The sequence below is a fragment of the Terrapene carolina genome, unplaced genomic scaffold (genome assembly GCF_002925995.2).
Source record: "Terrapene carolina triunguis isolate 2854851 unplaced genomic scaffold, T_m_triunguis-2.0 Scaffold136, whole genome shotgun sequence".
NCBI classification, from domain to species: Eukaryota; Metazoa; Chordata; order Testudines; family Emydidae; genus Terrapene; species Terrapene triunguis.
This window is the reverse complement of record NW_020664487.1, coordinates 8,050,115-8,071,034: the sequence shown is the minus strand read 5'-3', so window position 1 is coordinate 8,071,034 and position 20,920 is coordinate 8,050,115. Positions and strand designations below refer to the sequence as shown.

The following is a 20,920-nucleotide window of genomic DNA, read 5'->3' as shown; positions in this document are numbered from 1 at the left end:
TCTGGCCATAAATGGTGTATTATCCTATTAATACCTTTTCCAAATTAAAAGTCACTTGTTCAGTACCTCTTTAGACCATTTATTCAATCCATTTTACAAAACGAGTGTTCTTTTTTAAAAATTAAAAGTTATGAACATTAAAGAAAAATCAGTGATTAGAATGTAAGCAATAAAAAAAACAAGAGACTCATAAAAGTAGTCCAGGTCTCCTTTTAAAAGAGAAAGAAAAACCAGACCTGTAAGTACTGAAAGCTGGAATGTCTAAATGGCATAGAAAAATGCATGATGAACGGGATTATAACTAGATTATTACTCAAAAATGAAAGATGGTTACTTACCAACCATTGCACTAACTTCTCCGGCCATCAGCAGATCCACAGTGCTGTTGTACAGATTAACATCAATGATACCTTTCCGAATCGTTTCTCCTACTTTTGCTCCCAATAATACTGAGCCAGCGGTTTCAAAAACTGAAGCCAAAATGCAGGCCTGGCGCAAAGTGACCACACCAGAGCCCACAGCAGTCCCAAAAGAATTGGCAACGTCATTTGCACCAACTGAAAATGCCAAAACAAAAGCGACAATAAAACCCACAATGACCATCCACAGGTACTCATCCATTGCCATTTTTCCCAGAGTGTGCTTGTAGGTAAATGCTTCCCCTTTGCAAATATTTAAATAGACAAAGTTGGAGGGTTATTGTAACGGATTTGTAAAGCAGATTTCTTGCAAACAATTAGTTCTCTCTGGAAAGGGCTGGGTAGTGAACAAACTGCTAACTGCTGATTTTCAAACTACTGTCAATACTGTTCATTTGGCTGGGTTCAGTCAGCAGTGGAACACATTCCATATTTTGCTTCAAAACTGGTACAACTGCAGTGTCCTGTCCTGGAACAGAAGAAAGATTGAAAAAGTGAAACAGTCTGCAAAGCTTGTAACAGTGTGTCCTTTCAGAAGTAAATAAATTATTTAAATCCACTAATGGGATCTATTTTTGGCACGTGACAGTGCTAACCATAAAGCAATTCAGACAAGATTAAAATTAGGTCAACTCAAAAGCAATACAGGTTTTTAGCGTTATCAGTGACTGAAAAATGTACTGGGTCACTTTGAAAGGATATATTTTTAAAGTTTGTTTTGTTTTAAATTCTAAGCAAACAATGTGACTGGTCCTCGCGGAAAAACGAGATGACTTTTTTTTTTTCTTGCAGTAAATGAATGGCTTAACTAGAACCGGATCCTCAGCTAATGTAAATTGACCTTTCCCCATTGACTTCAATGGGACTATGTGAATTTACACCAGCTGCAGGTGAGGATTTGGCCTTTAATTTTGAAAACATATTTATTAATATATGGAGATATACCTATCTCATAGAGCTGGAAGGGACCCTGAAAGGTCATTGAGTCCAGCCCCCTGCCTTCACTAGCAGGACCAAGTACCGATTTTGCCCCAGATCCCTAGGTGGCCCCCCTCAAAGATTGAACTCACAATCCTGGGTTTAGCAGGCCAATGCTCAAACCACTGAGCTATCCCTCCCCCCATAAACATTAAACATCACAGGAGAAGGCATCCAGATGTCTCCAAATATTTATCTATTGCTGCTTTTGGGTAGTGGGAATATTGGAGCCTTTTAGCCTTATGGCCTTCCAATCACTGGAACATACTGTGATTTTTCACAGTGTTTATTTCAGCGTACCTACATGCATCTATATGTATCCAGGTTACAGAACAGATATTTAACGAAAAAGTTAAACAACAATAAATGTAAGGTTCTTTTCCTCCTAGGGAAAGCTAGTTAGTTCATTGAACAGTATGATGCACTACTGGATCTATTATACTCAAATATACATTTTTCAGTGGTTCTTGAGTAGCTTTCAGACAGAGTTCTGATATCCTTTGGCTAAAGTTTTATCTTGTGCTACTTCTTCAGATTTTCCAAACAAAAAATTTACAGAAAAGAATGGATTTCAAGAGAGAAAAAGCCTGGTTTATTTCTTCACATACACAATTACGCAAACCTTATCTCAGTCCTCTCAAGCCCTTAAACTTTGATAGAGTCTCAACAGGAGCCAATATACATATTTTTAGGGGGAAAAAATTAAAAAGCTTGATCATCGCCTATGTAAGCCCCCAGCAGATTTTTCCCCCCTCGAATTATCATCGTGAAGGGGAGATGAAGAAAGGGAGCCAGGCAAAAAGAAAAATGACTTACCTACCTTCCAATAACTGGAGCTCTCGGAGATGTGTGGTCCCTATGGGCATTCCATTGGGAGTGTGCGTGCGTTTCATGCACCTGAAACTGGAAGATTTTTACTATCGTCGTCTGTTGATCCATGCCTGCACCCCGAGTTCTTATGCTCCGAAGCAAGGGCATAAGGGGTGGTGTGGACTGACTGCCTCTCCAGTTCCTACTCTATTGTGAATACCTAGTAAAGGATTTGAAGTAGGCTGGGTAGTGGAATATTCATAGGGACCAAACATCTTAAAGAACTCCAATTATCGTAAGGTAAGTCACCTTCTTTCCTTCTTCAAGTTGTGGTCCCTGTAGGTATTCGCTCTGGGCGTCTCATTGAGGAACCATGCTACACCACAGACTACAGGACCACTGTACTGAAGGATGCGTCTGCTGAAGACAGTTGTATTAGGGCATCATGTCTATTAAAGTTACGCACAGAACCCCATGTTGCCACTCTACAGATCTTCAGGAGGAGGAGACCCTAAAGAGAAGCCACCAAGGTAGCCAGGGCTCTGGTTGAGTGTGGCCTTACATTTTGGGTGAAAAGTCTCCACCGGCTCACAGCAAAGCAGGATGTAATCTGAGATCCATTTAGAGTCTCTGTGAGATTTCTTCCCCTTTCATCTGCGCAGCAATGGTAACGAAGAGTCTCAGAGATTTCCTGAAGGGTCTGGCCCTTTGCAGGTGGAAAGCGAAAGCTTGATGGATATCCAGAGAATGGAGCTTCTGTTTTCTACGGTGGTGTATGGGTTGGAGTAGAAAACAGGTAGGTGCATACCCGATTTATGTGGAATTCAGAGGGGACCTTTGGAATGAACTTGGGGTGTAACACAAACACTTCATCTTAGTGCTTGTCTACATTTGGAAATTTACCAAAATACCTGTTGGGGAGTAAGAGTGTCTACACAGGGGCTTATACCAAAATAACTATGCTGAAATAGCTATTTTGGTAAATTTTCAACTATAGACAGAAAAGCCCTTAATGAAAAACTAGTGAGAAATTTAGAGCATAATTTTTTTTTTACTCTTCTAGCCAAACGAATTGCTATCAAAGAGAGAAATCCCTGAGGGCCAGGAACCATCAGACAACAGTGGTGAAGGGTGAAAGGGACACTCACAAAGCCAAGTTCAGAGTCCAAGGGGTCAACTAGAATACATTACCAACCAGTGACACAAAACAAATATGCTGCATGAAGGAAACAAGCAACCAGAGAGTGAGAACCCACAGGGTGTCTTTTAATCTTCCCTCTGATGAAAACTAGGACACAATCTATTCAGGCAATGGCAAAAATTAAACTGACGTGAACCTTGCTGTGCATTACCTCTTCCCCCCACAACAGTTGATTTAGGCTAACATGTTTTAATCTATTCTGCAAGAGAAAAGGTGAATTACAATTCCTCTTTTCAGGGAGATTCAGTTTAAAAGGCCCTTTTTGCTGCTTGAATATTAGCAAACATTAAAGGGTAAATTTACCATTTTCTAGGTAACAAACAGTACCCTTTAGAAAAGTTTAGATGATAAAACATACAAGACAACAGGATTTCCCCCCTGCAGTGTTCAAAACAATAGACATTTCTCTTTAAGTAATCACAGCTGATCGTAATGAAAAGCAAGTTCACTTCTAGCTACCACTAATTGAAAAGTCTGTCTAAAAACTTAGTACACGGGAGCACTTGGTAGGTTATTCCACACCCCTCAAACTCTCATGTAATCGTGTTTTTCATTCAAAAAGAGTGTCAAGTTTTCCTTCCTTATCTATAGATCTATGGACTTTACAGCATCCCACAGATCTTGCACTCCATTCTATTACCGTCAAATACATCTTGTAACTGAAGATACAAGCAAATTAAAATTCACATTAATAGTTCTTATCTTCCCTTGCTCCTCCACAGGCCACAACACTCACACATTATCTATTTAAGCTGCAGATATTACATCCGTGACATGACAGGAGGTGTAATTCAAGTGGTTCTAGGCAAAGAACATCCCTATATGGCTCTAAATTACAGGCATAGCATTTGTCATAGGGCCAACTATGATACAAGTTTTATGCTCCAGGACACCAGAGGTGCCCTGACTTCTTAAAAAAAAAAAAAAAAATCACTGTACACATAGAAGCAGTCAGTATATCAGCCAATTCCTATTTCAGCTACAGCCCTCCTGTTAAAGTTTAAGAAGGTTTTAAGCAATTACTTTACAGGGCCGCAGTCCTGCTATTCATAGTTTTTTAAGGACTCAGATCAAGTTTAACATGGGTGGGGGAGGGTCTCAGCTTCTGCTACTAAAATTTCCAGAGGATACTTTCATTTATTAGTTCCTACTCTCCCTCTCTCTCCCACTGAAAGGTTAAAAATACTTGCCCCCATCTCAGCTAAAAAATTCCTTTACGCATATTTTTAAGATCAAGCTTCTCTTTACTGTTCCTGTTCAACCCATACGAAATATTAAACATGGGCATTTTGTTCTGTTGGTGAAATGAATTCAGAACGTTTGCAGAAGAGTCACTGAAAATACAAACAGCAGTTATGTTTAACTAGTTATTTAAAGAGGTTCAATTCACCATATAAAGAAATCAAAGAAATAGGCTGGGAAAACAAATGCAAGCAGCTACAAGTCCTTGTTGCTCATTCGGTTTTAAATTAAAAACGGTTGCTGGAAGAACTGAGATTTTGTCTTGCAGCAAATGAGTAGAAACTTGCTAATCAATCAAACCTTTTTATTGTTTGACACTACAGACTTTAGTTCCTGGACTAGAAACCAAACAATAAGTATTGAAGGATACCAAAAACAGATTTTGTAAAGACACACAAATGTTAAAAATTCACCTAATATTTACAGGCTGTTTCAAAGAGAAAGAGGAGCTAAATTAATTCTTCAAGTGACTTCCCTCCTGACTGTATACAGAGTCTGAAATCTAAAATAGATACCTTATCACATTCGGCAGAGCCACAACTGAACATACAAACTTACATTGGGTAAGCAGTTCTACAACTTACACAGCAGCTCCTGGATAAAATTAACTCCAATACATGAGACAGTCAAGACAACACCGACAAGCAATGTGTGTCCAGGGATTTATTCACTATGTGAAAATCTGCCTCCTCTTAACAAGTTATTCTGCCGGGGGCGGGCACTGATCAAACATAACATAGCGTCATGATTATATTCACCATACAAACCAATCCAATAAAGCTCATCTTAAAAGAAACAATGTTCTCTTCCGCCCCCATCCCTTTCAAAGCACTGGCACAGATAGGGGGGAAATCTCATTTTCAGAAGTCACTGCTTGGATTTTTAGCACGATCAAGTAGTTTTGAAAAGTTACAAGTCTGCTATTCAAAAGCAGGACCAAGTATCTATGTATTTCACAGTATGAAAACTGCTTTAACAGTACTAAAGAGATGTTTGCTTGTGTGTAACTTTGCTCATGTGAGTAGTAGTTCCATTGGCTTGTATGGGACAACTCAGAGTGCATAAAGTTAAGCATGTGCACGAATGTTTACAGGACTGAGGCCCAAGCACACAAAACTTTGTTGTAAAACTTCACATTAAAATACCCAATCAAAATTCCTTGATCCATTTTCCTACAAATTAAAAACATTCTTATTAATATACATTAGCAAAGATTTATTCCCCCCTCTCTCCCCAAAAAGCACCTGGGTTAGCTTTATAAAAGATATTTGCGTTACTATTTTAAGTTTAGCATACAACTGAAAAACTGATTTATATGAAAAAATATTTACTGTAAAATTTCCATCATAATGTTTCAGATTTCAGTAAACTTAATTTGAGTTTTCAGGTTTACCAATAAATTATGTTCTAAATTGAACATTTTGACCAAAACATGTAGAACTTGATGCATAGTTATGATCCTAGTTCTAGTCCATATTTAGGTGTCTAAAAAGTGGCCTGATTTTAAAAAGTGCTGAAAGCAATGGGATTTGCTGGGTGGTGAACATTTGGGAAAATCAAGCTATTGATTTCGGTGCCTACATATGGATTTAGGAGGCTAACTATGCAGCCAGTTCTGAAAATCCCATCCTTAAAATTATTGAATAAAGTATCTTTCCTAGTAAGGAGTGTTTAGAGATGTCTAAACTAGTTGTCTGTTCCCAGATTAAGTTGAGGATCATAGTCATCCATGTGTAACTTTTAGTGAATCTGAAAGGTGACTCAGTTCTTTACAAGGAGTCTCAGACATTCTAGCAAGTCTACATTGTCTTCCACATAAAGAATCAGTAGGGCAAAACTCCAGTTACAAAACAACAATGCATAGCTGCCTAAAGTCAAAGTCAAAGATAAAATTCAGTCCTCTCTTCCAATCAACAATCCCTCATAGACAACATTGCCTTTAATTATGTTCAAGATCCAAAATGCTATTAAGCTTGCATTATACTTGATAATTTAGTTAAGAAATCACATCGCTGTGTTTGGTTGTAGAGTTTTTCCTTTTCATTCTAGAATAACTGATGACTATGCTCACAAGTTTCAGGCGTGAGAAAGCCTGAAGCACCTAGCACTTTCCTATTGGCCTTTCCATACCTATTCAGTGACATTGTTTTAATAATACAGACAAGGGTTCAATCCTGCAGATTCTTACACATCTGATTAAAGGGACTCTCAAGTAGCCCTAATGAAGGGACTACTCATGGTTGAATATACACTATCAATGTTTGTAGGATTGGGCCCCAGGTTTGATGGGGGGAGGGAATGCAAAATATCCACTTTTTGGAACAGTCTTTAGCATGTAAAGACAGAGGTGGATTTAAAATATATTCCTTCTGTTTGTCACTGCTGGCCTTTTGCATCTGGCTTGGTAAAACTCCAGTATATATATCCATCTTGAAGTGTCATCTCTCTCTTCTGTTCCAGCTGTGAAGTGAGAATTTCCAAGAACGAAACCCCAAACCCAACCCTAATTCCCACAAACTCCCACTCAGTAAAAATGAATGAATGCACCCAGATTAAAAGAATTCCCTATGTCTGGTTTAACAGATATATTTACTGCTAACCAAAAAAATAGGACTTCCAACCCCATGTAGTAACTCAGGCCCAAGAGTGCAGTTGTCTGCGGTTGTTTTTCGAGCGGTTGTTGGCCCTGTCACAGAGGTTATTTTATCCTTCATTTTAAACTGCATAGACAAAAATATCTAAACTTTTAAATCAAAGAAAAGCAAACATAATAAAAGGAAACATCTTTAAAGTTTTTGTTCTGTTTAATCAACATCATGGACCTCAGTCATGGGAAAACTCATAATCCCAGAAAGGTTTTCCATCACATTAAAAATATGAGTATGTAATATAGCATGCCACTGAAGAAACAAGTAAAGCAAAGAATAAAAACAAAAAATTATGAGGAACAGATTTGAGTATGGAAAAACAACCTAATGCCCATCAAAACTCAAATATCTAGCCCACTGAAATATAAAAGGTTTTGGTACAGTCTTCATCAAATCCATCTATTACAAGTTCCTCTAACAGCTCCTTGTTCTAGACAAGATTAAACCATGGCATCTAAATTACCCTGTAATTTATTCAAAATCAACAAAAATATATTTCCACCATCCCAAAATAACCCAGAATTGTGAAAACCGTTGCTGCAATTCATGCTCAATTCTGGGGCATTGGGCTGTACGGAGGAGAACTTTATCAAATTCAAGCCACACTCCTCTTCATAGACTAATAAGAAACATTTAAAATAAGAAAGAAGCTGCTGACTGCACCCTCTCCTAATCTGCTAATCCTGTGATTCTACTAATATTTGGGTTTCTAGAGGGATGTTTTCACCTATATTCATAGGGATTTTCTCTTCCGATACCTGTAGCTGCATCTCAAGATAGGAGAGAAGTAAAAGCACACAAAGTCCCTCACTTTTACAGCTCTCTCTAACCAGTAAAGCTTTAATAGAGATCTTAAAAGAACACCAGTAAGAAGAGTGCCTCGAAGGAATGCCTAGCTGAACAAGGTACGTATCATGAAACAAGTGAAGCTGGGAGAAACATCAGCAATGGGTAGAACCATACATAGACACCGATAAATGTCCAGGTTTCATGTTCCAATCTAATGGATGGTAGCTGGGGTTTTTTTTAAATGTACTGGTTTGTGCATCAGCAGCTGAAGAATCCTAAAAAGGTTTTAGTATTGCATCAGGAATAACTTCTCAGAATGGACGGTCTATCCAGGTGTTTATATGGTCCCATCACTGTAGTGTCTCACATTAGTTGGGAGCTACTAATAGATCAGTATGCCATATACAGTAATACAGTGCATTTTTTAAAATGGATATCACTGATAAAATCTCTAAAAGCAGACACTTTGAATCCAATTATAGTTTAGTAGTTCAGTTATATGGGGATTTTCATTGTTTCTTTACTTAGCAAAATAATACTGGTTTAGAATACAGTACAGTTGTTGGCTAGGAAGGTGAGTCAGGATATACTGTCCATTATGGTGTCTAAAATGTCTGTTCCCTTATCATAAACTTTAAACCATTTCCAACACACTAATAAATTCATCTAATTACATTTATTTACTTGGAAGTGAAATTATACAAATTATTCGTTAAAGAACTATACCTATCAACAACTAAGCTTATAAATTTTCGATATATAAAAATCCCAACCCCCAAAGCCAAGCATTTAGTCATGATGCAAAAAATAACTAACATTTTATTAAGGGTTGAACACCATTACAGTTACATTGTTTTCTTCAGATTAGAAAGACCAGCAGATTTCTTATCCACCTTCATCAGAAACACTATTAAATACAGAAAACTATATTAAACGTTAAGATTTGAAATGTACATGTCAGGCAAACTTTAAAGGCCCCCTTGCACATACTGATTATAAACAATGAGGTATAATTACATGATCATAACACATTAGGCCACTGGTTCTCAAAGCCGGTCCACCGCTTGTTCAGGGAAAGCCCCTGGCGGGCTGGGCCGGTTTGTCTACCTGCCATGTCCGCAGGTTCGGCCAATCACGGCTCCCACTGGCCGCGGTTCACCGTTCCAGGCCAATGGGGGCTGCAGGAAACGGCGCGGGCCAAGGGACGTGCTGGCCACCCTTCCCGCAGCCCCCATTGGCCTGGAGCGGCGAACCACGACCAGTAGGAGCCGCGATCGGCCGAACCTGCGGACGTGGCAGGTAAACAAACTGGCCCGGCCCACCAGGGGCTTTCCCTGAACAAGCGGCGGACCGGCTTTGAGAACCACTGCATTAGGCAATATCATGTGTAGCTTGAAAATCACTCAGGTAGTGCAGAACATGGCTAGCTGGTATTTGGAGATGCTTCATACAGGGGCCAACATGTTAAAAAATAAGAACCTAAAGTTATGCTTCTGAATAAGTAACCCGACTTTCAGAAGTCCTGAACACCCAACAGCTCCCCACTAACATCAATGGGAGTTGCTGGCCATTCTGACTTTTGAAAATCACAAACTTTAGGTGATTTTTGAACAGCTTGGCCAAAGTATTTAGCAGTACTTCACATCGTACTTGTGCACCATGATCTCCAAGGGCTTCCTAATTCATTTTGAGGTACAATTCAAGGTGATGGTTTCAACTTCTAAATCCCTATATGATTTGGGCCCTGGCTACTTTAGATCACCTCTCACCCTGCCTCATACGGAGGCCATTGGAATCAGTTCAAGTGCCTCAGCAAACAGTCCCTTGGTTTAGACGGGAAGAAGCTGATCACAAGCTCTGCTCAGTGAATAACACTCAACTCTGGAATGTGCCTTCAACCTTTGGTCACGCAAAGCCAATGTCCATTGGCCTACGCAGAACATGAACAAGCTTATCCTGTTTCCCCAGGAGCTTGAAGAGGAGCAGGGATTTGAGGAGAAGAGAAGTTGGGAAGTAAAAGTTCCAAGTTCTTTTGGGCTGAACATTTTGGGACGATTGATAAGCAGTTCGATTTTTTTAAAGTCTATTTGATATTGACATGCACCTAGAGTACAGGACAGGAACATTTTATAAAGTAAATATACCATGGGGCAAATAGAACGAGAGGGGACTGGAGTTCTTCCTCAGATTTAAATGCACATTTATAATATTTTGTATTACAAGTTGCTTTGTTAAATATAAGCAAAGCCCGGCTATGCCATGTTCTGTAACTGGTACATGCTGAAAACTTCTCTAGGAACTCAATATGTTCCTATAAAAAGAAAATCTGTTTCCAAAATACAAAGAAGCAGCTATCCAATCATCAAGAAAAATCTAAGTGCAGTGAATTCATACTTTTTCTGAGGGTGAATTCAAAGGAAAGTCAGGTTTGTATTAAAGACACAGATATGAGTTCTATTTTTTTAAATTTCCAGAACAGAGAAACAAGAAGTGTTATAGTTCATAGATGAAGGAGAAGAACAAAAAAAAAGTTATGTGCTGTATGTGGAATGTCCTCTCTCAGATCCTGCAGTCCCTGCTTCCTCCTATAAAGACTGGATCTACATTTCCCTCTTCTTTGCCCATGCTCTTCTCACAGGGCTTGGTCTCAGAAACATCCAATGCCTGCAATGAAAACTTGAGCCAACTTCTTAAATTTGTGACTCTTCTTCATTCCGACTCATCCAACAGACTTCCATTTCCAAGAAGCTCCTCATCATGAGACCTGTATCTCAAGAAGCAAAACAGGAAACATCACAGGGGTGAAAAAAAGAAGGACGCACAACAACTTTCCTCTGTGTCTTTAATAAAACCCTAACTTTGATTTGAGGTCCTTTTAGGAAAAGGGAATTCTATTTCAAGACCAGAGAGTTCCAATACTGCCAGCATTGGGGTCAACAGTACAAGCTCTTCATTTGAGCCTCTGTCCATGATAATTTGGTGAATGGGAGGAAAACTTATGCTATCCTTACATGCCCTGGAGGATGGGATCTATTGCCAAAGCCTCTGGATCTAATCTCCAGCAGCCAGGTCAGCTAAAAGAAATTGCTGACTCATCCACTGCGGAATGAGATTTAAGTTCTTTCTATCCAGGTTCCATCTGCAGGACGCCCTAGGAGATCTAGAGTTCTATGCCACAATAATGGTGGAAAACATATTACACCCCCCCCCCAAAATGCAAATCTTTCCTCTAGGTTTCCCCACCTGTCTTCTAGGGGGGGAAGAGTTCCAGGGCACAGACATTCTGATAATTGTATCTTGTAAAACACAGGTACAAAACAAATACATAACTGCCATATGCTCCACTGACCTCAGAATAATCTAACCATGAGGTTACAAAGGGTTGTATTACTCTGGTGAAGTCCACATCCCAAAATAAGTGTTGCAGGCTTCTGGTCTTTTTGCTAGTAGTTCCCCCAATCTACCAACATAACCCTCAGTTTTACCTCAGCTGGTTTACTCCCATCCGAGTCCTGAGACCAACCATTTCCAAGTCAAATGAGAGGAAAGCGTAGCAATGAGAGTCACCCAGAGACTGGAGACACCCTAACCCAAAGTGCCTCACGGTCTCACATAGACACTGAATTGGAGGGGTGACAGAACGGAACTCTGCAACAGTCACAAACCCCTCTAGACAGGGGAGCAGTTACCCAAAACTGCTCTCTTAATTCTTTCACAGAGAACAGAAACTAAAGCAATTCCATCTGTCCCTACTAGGGGCAAGGCCATCTTTAAACACACACCAGCACCAAAATCCCTTCCCAGGAGAACCACAACACATTCCTCTTTATCAGCTGCCATCCCAAATTCCTTAAATTCCAATTCCCATGAGTTTAACCTCATGAGATTAAATACAAATCCCTCCTTCCCTCTTTAATCTATTTAATGATAGCATTCTAGCCACATAGGGACACTTTGCCCCACAATAGACTGCATAATTAACATCCCTCAACCTGCTCCAAATGACAGAGCAATCATGCCAGTTCGTCTTACACCTCTAGCAAGAAGGGATGAGCATACAGATGGGTTCTCACTCTCTATCGCCAGAGGGCTTGTGCTTTGAGCCTTGTAGATTATAGTAGATGAGGTGGCTCGGGACTAAAACTTGGATGGATACAGAAAGAAACCATATGATCTGTCCTCAGTGTCCTTTCCAGGGGGCATTTGAGAATCTGCTAGAGGGAAACCACAATAAATCCCAAGTGCTTGGGTATTAAAGTGTTGAGGGCCATATAAGTACCCACGTAGAAATATATTTGCATCATTTTTGTGAATTTCTCAAGAATCCCAGGCTCTCTAGAGTTGTTTTCTTCAAACAGACCTGTGATACAACCAGCCCGCAAGTTCTGTGCCTCGACCAGCATGCCATCTAACAAGTAACATGCTGACAGAGCAGGGGGCTACCACAGAGTTCAGGAGTTTAGCGGAGTGCCATGGAGCAGAGACAGACAAAGAGTGGACTAAACTGCAAAAGTCCTCCATCTAGCAGAACGTTACGAATTTTCACCACTGGACTGAGAGGTACACTTTCCTCAGTTCCTACCTCAACAGCCAGTCTTCCTGCATCAGGGTATACCTTAAAACATGGATCTTCCACCACGCTACATAATTTGCATAAAGGGAGAAACTGATATCTCTCCATTTTAAATTGCCGTCTTCACCTGTCTCAGTGGACACAGGTATGTCTATCTGAATCCAAGAATCTCAATGGACACAGGTCTCTGTGTGTGCACGCGCACACATGCATGTATAGAGAGTACAGGATATCTAAGTACATTTTTTGAACATTATATGTGGAAAGACACACGTGAGAAGTATCTAAGGATCTTGGAATAGCTGAGCCCAAATATACCAGAAAAATCAAACTCTGTCCACTACCTTGAAGTTCAGACCATTGGAAACCTTTAATGATTTTTTTCAAGGAAGGGGAAAAAATGTACTTACTAGAGAGCTGAGACCAACTTCAACTCTTGTTGTTGTGCCAATACTGCTAGGAGGATCCTCTAGCTCAGTAAAAACTGCTGGAACTATTAGCTCTATTAGTGCTCTGCCGTACTCTGACCATCAAAAGAGCAACCCCTTTTCTCTTCTGCCCTTGCTGAAATCCCCAATGTTGGACAGAACACCCTTTAAAGTCAATTTGTACTTCAAACAACAAGGGTGTGTTCTTGTATTTCATGATATCCTTGAGAAAACTAATCTGCAAAAAGCAGCCTGCTTGTACAAGATCTTAGTTCTTTATACTATATTACGTACTTGTATTGCAGTAGTGCATAGAGCAGGGATCGGCAACCTTTGACACGCAGCTCGCCAGGGTAAGCACCCTGGCGGGCCAGGCCGGTTTGTTTACTGCAGGTTTGGCCGATCCCACTGGCCGCAGTTCGCCGCTCCAGGCCAATGGGGACTGCGGAAAGTGGTGCAGGCTGAGGGATGTGCTGACTGCTGCTTCCCGCAGCCCCCATTGGCCTGGAACGGCGAACCGCGGCCAGTGGGAGCCGCGATCGGCCGAACCTGCTGACGCGGCAGGTAAACAAACCGGCCCGGCCCGCCAGGGTTCTTACCCTGGCGAGCCACGTGCCAAAGGTTGCCGATCCCAGGCATAGAGCGATCCTGGGCTCCATAATTATGTAAGATGTTAGTATTACCAAGAAAGTAGATAGTCCTCTGGACCCTTTCTTTTAATACCACTTCAACAAAAGTTGTCATTTTTCATTTAAAAAAATATAGAAAAGTGAGCCCATAGTGTGCAGTAGCTTGCCTTGTAAAACTTCAAAAGACCCTCTCAATCCTTCTCATGGGAACTCTATCCAGATAGGACATCATAGCTGATCACAAGAACTGCCATATCAGATCAAGTCTGTGGTCTGTCTAGTCTATAATCCTGGCTTTTACTGTGACCAGTACCAGATGCTTCAGAGGAAGATGCAAGAAATAGTGGACAATGATGTAATTTTCCCACAGGAGAAATTCCTTCCCAACCTCATCAGTTAGTATGAAGGTTTATATCCCTAATTTATTTTTAATCCTATTTAATATAACTCTGAGTGTTCTCATTATCTATATAAATGTCTAATCCTCCTTGGAAACTCACTAAGCTTTTGGCTTCAATAACATCATGTGGCATGAGTATGCATTTTGTATCAAGGTTTTTAATGTACTGCTTTTCAATTTAGTTGAATGTCCTCTTGTTCTTGTAGTGGGAGAATGAGTGACGCTATTTACCTTCTCTATTCCATTCTTCATTCAAAGTCTCTCCATGCCTCTAATAATTTTCCATCATCCACCACTGAAGCCCCATATTTCTGCTGTATATATTTTTGGATGGGGTGACCATGACTGAACACCATCTTCCAGGTGAGCGTGAGCCATTGGTTTATACATAAACAGCCCACTCAAACTTTAACAGAGGGCACTGGATATAGGCCCATTTCCCTTCTTTTCCAACATCTTTAACCAAGTAACAAATCATTCTAAACCACTAAGCTCTATTAAGGACTAGTAACTCAAACTGGGGTAAAGTGAAATCTAATTCCTCTCACTCTCAATCCAGAAGAACCTGATGCCCAAATTTATGAGGTTATGAGAAGGTTGGCATTTATTCAACCAATTGCTTTTCCCTCTGGATCCACTCATAAGTTCACCTTCCTGCTCCCCCCACTTTGTGTATCAGTATCAAGAGTTGATTTCTAGAGAAATGACCTTAAAATACCTTCCTTAAAAGCACTTGCCCCTTGTCCTTCTTCCCCTCCTGTAGGGGAGACCAACAAATTGCAAGGAATAATCAATAATGGTCCGGGCCCTTCCCCACTGCCCTTCACAAACCAAGAGGAACAAAGGTCCAAATCACATGTTGTAGCATAGTGCTGCTCCCAGACCCCTAACCTCATCAACAATAGCTGAAATTCAAGCAGAGAAGTTTAGTGTTGGGCCCTCACGACATTGCTACTGTCCAAGCACAATAGCAGTAGTGATGGAGAACTCTGCTGCCTTCAGCTGTGGCAGAGATACTCTTAGAAGCAGTAAGAGCAACACTGGTTCATCAGTTTTAAGTCATTAATGGACTTAGAATACTAAAGCTCTGAGATCTGCAGAAACAGAGTCAGGATAAGGAAATCTGTTACAACACATAGGAGAGAGAGCTTTAGTTGCTACAATTTTCAATAAGTTGTGCTAGAAATAGACAAAAAGTTGTATTTCTTACACGCTATATTTACCTAAAGCCAGAAAAAAAAATCCATCTTCCACATACAGGTCATGTAAATGTATCAATTAGAATAGTTATGGACATACATTTTTCCAAGTCTTGCCCATGCACCAACTTCTATCAATGCACAGCTCATCACCAAAAAGAAGGAAAATCTCTGCAAGTTTATTTAATGGCTCCACTGCTGTTTAACACGATAGACATGGGTAAAGAGGATAGGTAAAGACAGTCAAGAACCCCTTCTCTCCATCCCATCTCTTCCCACCTCCGAAAACAATCTAAGCCCTCCTCTTCTTCCAGCCCCGTCCTTTCTTCATTTTAAACACTAAAGAAATGGATGTGGGAGGCTTATATCAGCTTCCAATTTGCATTCCTAATCTAAATTTTCCATTGAAGTTGAGCTACAAAAAATATGCCCTTTTGATGCTTAAGTTTTCTATCTGCTGTCAATAAAATGTATTTACTAAGCTACTGCTTGATTTTATAAAACTAGTGTCTCAAACTAATTCTGATATTGCTCATCATGGCCTACAGCAATATCTTAATATAGTAAAAGGGAGTAGGTTAAACGCACTCACAGCTCCATGCTGGTTAAAGTTCATAACAGCTGCTCTATTCATGGAACGTGCCATCTGAGAAACATGCCATAAATAAAATGATCACATGGAACCCCCTTGCACAACCAGTGTACATCTTTCTACACAGGAATTTAAACTTCACACCCCACCGTGTCAGTCAAAAGCATATTACAGGCTATTCTTTCCGGATGATACAGGCGATATTTTAGTAAGCAGTACATCCACTTAGTGTTCAGTTCTCTCTAAAGAGAACTTTCTATTTTGCATTACAAAAAAAAAGTATGTCTCTAGGATAATAAATGTTGAGTGCTGTATTTTAAAAACCCTCACTAATGATCTGTGGAAAGGGAGAATCAATCTATATAGTTGCTGACTACGATCCCGACCTTGCCAACACATACACATGCTTTATTTTACACATGAATGTAGCCCCACATGTATAGTTAGGCACACCTGTGCGTGTAGGACTGGGGCCCTAGTCAGCACCTTAATGAGACGACCCATGTGTATAGTTAAGCATAAGTTTATGCAGAATCGAAGTTTGTATTTATATATACAAAGTTGATTTTGCTTCTACTGCTCTGATTTCACTAAATCCTCCTAGTTTAAATCAATCCTCTTCAGATTTCACCACTGCTAAACCAGGCCTCCTAAAATGTGTCATTCATAGACCTCTGCCAGGGAGGAGTTGTTTTTTTAAAAAGGGATGTGTGGGTGTAATTGATAAGAATGCTGGCTAAGTATTTGAAAAATGGGGAGATTTTTCAGTTATGAAAAGGTTACCAGGTTTTGCCACTGCGTATCTTAAATTAATAAAATGGGCTTGGCTCAGAAATGTAAAATTTGGTCTATTGTTTTTCTAATTCAATATTGGTTCCTTTGACTATTTGTCAAGTCTGTTAGTCTTGGAGTTTGGAATTATTTTTATTAAGCTTTAGTAACACCCTCAATTTTAGACATTCCACAAAAAGGTCAGATGAAGAGCTAAGCTTTCATTCTTTAAAAAATACCTAGCTCCTAGCCCTTTGCCTTGCCTAAAACCCTTCATAGATTGATAACACTCCCTACTGGCTGGCTAAATGCTCCCCGCACTTTCTACCCACTGGGGGAAGCAGCATTTTTGATTCCCCCATCTCACAGCAGCCAAAGCCCTTCATTCTTTTCTGCTCTTGGTATCAGGATCTTTGCCTTCCTTACACCCTCTGCTGAAACAGCAGCAAAATCTTCCTCCCTTCACAACCTCCATCAGACACCTGCCATAGGCTTCAGTAACTCTGCCGGCAGTGCCATTAAGCTTTCAGTGCCTGCCCCTTCACCATCCCTCCCAAATGAGAGGGAGTCCCCAGGAAGGTAGGAAGGAGTGTTTGTGCTGCATTCAGCATCTGAAGGTGACTCCAGGAAACACCCCTCCCTTCCTCCCTCCCACCCCAGCCCTTATACCACTTGAAGAGTGGGACTGGAAAGCAGATGATCTTATCTCCACTCTCATGAGTCTGAGGCACTAAGCCTTCTCTTCCTAAGCAGCAGCTGTCTCATGTCCACATCAAAGGCTACATCTTCAGTCAAAGAACCACCATGTCAGTGAACCAGGTTACAACATAAGAGCACCGCCTACCATGGTTAAAACACAGTCCAATCATGCAATGTGGACAGAATAGTCTTTTACTCATTTCCTCAAACTATGGGCATGACCAAACTGAGACCTGGAGTGGTCAATCTTGTAGCCAGGTCTTCTCACACTACTGTTCTTGCAGTGCATTGGGCCAAAGACAGAAGGGAGCTAATACTGCTGTGTTTCCCTCCAACAAAAGTTACTTCTTCTCCCCCGGTGGAAGGCATGTAGTGATAGAGTCTTCTCTCACATGAGGAAGGTAAGTAGTGGCAAACTCTTCAACTCTCCCCTGCACAGGGGTTGAGCAACAGCATATTCGCCTGAGTGGAGCATGCAATTGCATCTTGCCCCATGGCTATAGCACTCTTGACCTCAGAGAAATTTTAAAAGAGGGAGTCATGCTCAGGGCCGGCTCTAGTGTTTTTGCCGCCCCAAGCAGCAAAAAAAAAAGAAAAGAAAAGCCGCAATCGCGATCGGCGGCAGCTCTACTGCCACTTCATTCTACAGCGGCAGGTCCTTCGCTCCGAGAGGGAGTGACGGCCCCACTGCCAAATTGCCACCGAACAGCTGGACGTGCCGCCCCCCTCTTCATTGGCCACCCCAGGCACCTACTTGCTACGCTGGTGCCTGGAGCTGGCCCTGGTCATGCTTCAGGAAGCAGAGAATCATGAGACCATGACAAGCCTCCCTACTGATCACACAAAATTAGGCTGCTTTAGAAGGGGAGCACACTGGAGCCCAGCACAATCAGCTGTGCTTCTGGTCAATCCTGCCCATTCATATATACATGTAAGTAAAATTATCGAGTTATAAAAAGATTCATAACAGTGTCAAAAGGAATCACCATGACTAATGATTTAAGGTTACAAAAGAGACTACCACGCAAGGCATCCTGGGGTGAAGGCATCATTAATATTATTTATTTGTATTTCTTAGTGCCTAGGAGCTTTAGTCATGGACCAGGACCCCACTGTGCTAGGTGCTGTACAAACACAGAATAAAAACAATCCCTGTCCCAAAGAGCTTACAATCCAAGTATAAAACAAGAGACAATAGCTGGATGAAGACAGGGGAGTACAAGTAAACCATGAGATAGTACTGTTCATCATGATCTTATCAGGATTGTCTTCCCACTTTCAGAGCTCCTAGTGTTGTTGGGCAGTGTAAGTCATGCAGAGGTTTCTTCTGTGGTTCTCACAATGTATCACACGGAGCCTTAAAACCAAGTTCTGACAGAGTTTAACATCTGATAAGCACCATGCCCTGGAGCTCCTGGGCCATACCATGATTTTTGTAAGGCTTTTGACACAGTCCCGCATGACATTCTCATAAGCAGACTAAAGCAGCGTGGTCTAGATATTATTACACAGTGGGTGCGCATCTACTTGAAAGACTGTACTCAAGGAATAGTTAGCAATGGTTCACTGTCAATCTGGGAGAGCATATCTATGGGGTCCTGCAGGGGTCAGTCGTGGGTTTGGTACTATTCAGTGTTTTCATTAATGGCTTGGATCATGGAGTGCAGAGTACACTTATAAAATCTGTGGATGACACCAACCTGGGTGAGACTGCAAGCACTTTGGAGAACAGGATTAGAATTCAAAACAATCCTGACAAATTAGAAAATGGACCTGAAATCAACAAGATGAAATCCAATATGTGCAAAGTACTACAATTAGGAAGGAAAAAATCAAATGCATAACTATGAAATGGGGAATAACCAGCTAAATGGTAGTTCTGCTGAAAAGAATTTGGGGGCTATAGTGGATCACAAATAGAATATGAGTCAACCATGTGAGGTAGCTGAGAAAAAGGCTCTGGGGTGTATTAATACAAATGTCATATGTCAGACTTGGAAGGTAATTGCCCCACTCTACTCAGCACTGGTGAGGCTTCAGCTGTCTCCAATTCTGGGCACCACCCTTCAGCAAACATGTGGACAAACTGGAGAGTACAGAGGAGAGCAACAAGGTTTAGAAAATCTCACCTATGAGGAAAAGTAAAAACAACAACTGGGCATGTTTAGTCTTGTGAAAAGATGACTAAGGGGGGACCAGTCACCTTACCACAAACTTCAAATATGTTAAGGGCTGTTATAAAGAAGATAGTGATCAACTGTTCTCCACATCCACTGAAGGCAGAACAAGAAGTAAAAAGCTTGATCTACAGGAAGGGAGATTTAGGTTGGATATTAGGAAAACTTTCTAACTATAAGGGTAGTTAAGCTCTTCCAAAGGAGGTTGTGGAATCCCCATGATGGGAGGCTTGAAGAACAGGTTGGACAAACTCCTGTCAGTGGTGGTATAGGTTACTTGGCCCTGTCTCAACACAAGGGGTTAGACTCAATGACCGCTGGAAGTCCCTTGAAGTCCTACATTTCTCATCAGGTGTAAACTGACATAGCTCCATTGATGTCAATGGAGATATGCCAATTTACACCAGGCTGAGGATGTGACCCTATTAATTTTAGCAAAGCCTGAAATATGTCTGTGTGTGTCGGTGGGGGCATATTTCAATTATTGTAACCGGCAGAGTTCGTTAGAAAACTTAAGAGCTCCTATATGATTGTGCTCACAAACAATACAAATGTGTGACTCCTAAGAACCACATTTGCAGCTTCATTAAATTTATAAGCTCTGCCAGCAGAATTTAGGTATGCACAATACTAAGCAAAACCTCCCTATATTTTAGTTATGACCAAAAGATCATTTTTTACCAAACAACAGAAGTGCTTAAATTAGGATAGTTAAGATTAGTTAAGATTATAGGACCTCATTTTCAAAAAAACCTGGCACCTAACAGCTCCTATTTAGGCATCTAATTAAGTGGCCATACTTTCAAGAGCCTCGGCACCTAGCAACTCCCCTGGAGAGCAGCGAGAGCGCCAGACGCTGAGCAATTTTAAAAATCTAATCTGTAATTTACAGAAACTAGTTAATGTTTATAAAGTACTTTGAAGACGAAAAGCACTACACTTGTTAAGTATTGCATCATTTACCTTAGCTCTGTTACTTTTACATTTAATTCAATATTCTCAGACTGACGGTATCACTACTTAAAAAACCCTCGAGTTGTGTGCAAAAAGCAAAGTTCAAAACATTTGCAGCCATAACCCTGGAACATCAATGAACAAAACCAGCTGAACAAAACCAGACTATGAAAGCTGTCCTTTACACACTTTCTGGGATTATACAGCACTGCCTTGTATCTAGATTCCATACCATCTTTCTATATATGGCTGAGCAATCGAACAGGAAATGTAATGATCCATCTCTATGGAACATTCTCCAAAACAAATGCAGCTTACATAAAACCTGGCACATAGTTTTTAAACGATCACAAATATGTCCTGTCCAATGAGATCCAATAATCTAGTAAGAATAAAGTCAACAGGAAAATT

General features: G+C 40.7%; 1 protein-coding gene across 5 annotated transcripts in view; it reads right to left on the bottom strand.

Moving 5' to 3' along the window:
* SLC20A2 (solute carrier family 20 member 2) overlaps positions 1-20,920 on the bottom strand; it is a 67,321-nt gene that overhangs the window by 41,390 nt on the left and 5,011 nt on the right. For 2 of the 5 annotated variants that reach the window (XM_024214696.3, XM_024214701.3), the window contains exons 1-2: positions 5,209-5,304; positions 339-888 (exon numbers count right to left, since the gene is read on the bottom strand). In XM_024214696.3, the coding sequence (XP_024070464.1) occupies positions 339-627 (289 nt within the window). In that variant the 5' untranslated portion in view covers positions 628-888; positions 5,209-5,304. Of the gene's footprint in view, positions 1-338; positions 889-2,769; positions 2,872-5,208; positions 5,311-20,920 lie in introns of those variants that run through there. The other 3 variants (XM_024214699.3, XM_024214700.3, XM_024214698.3) reach the window with 3 other exon arrangements.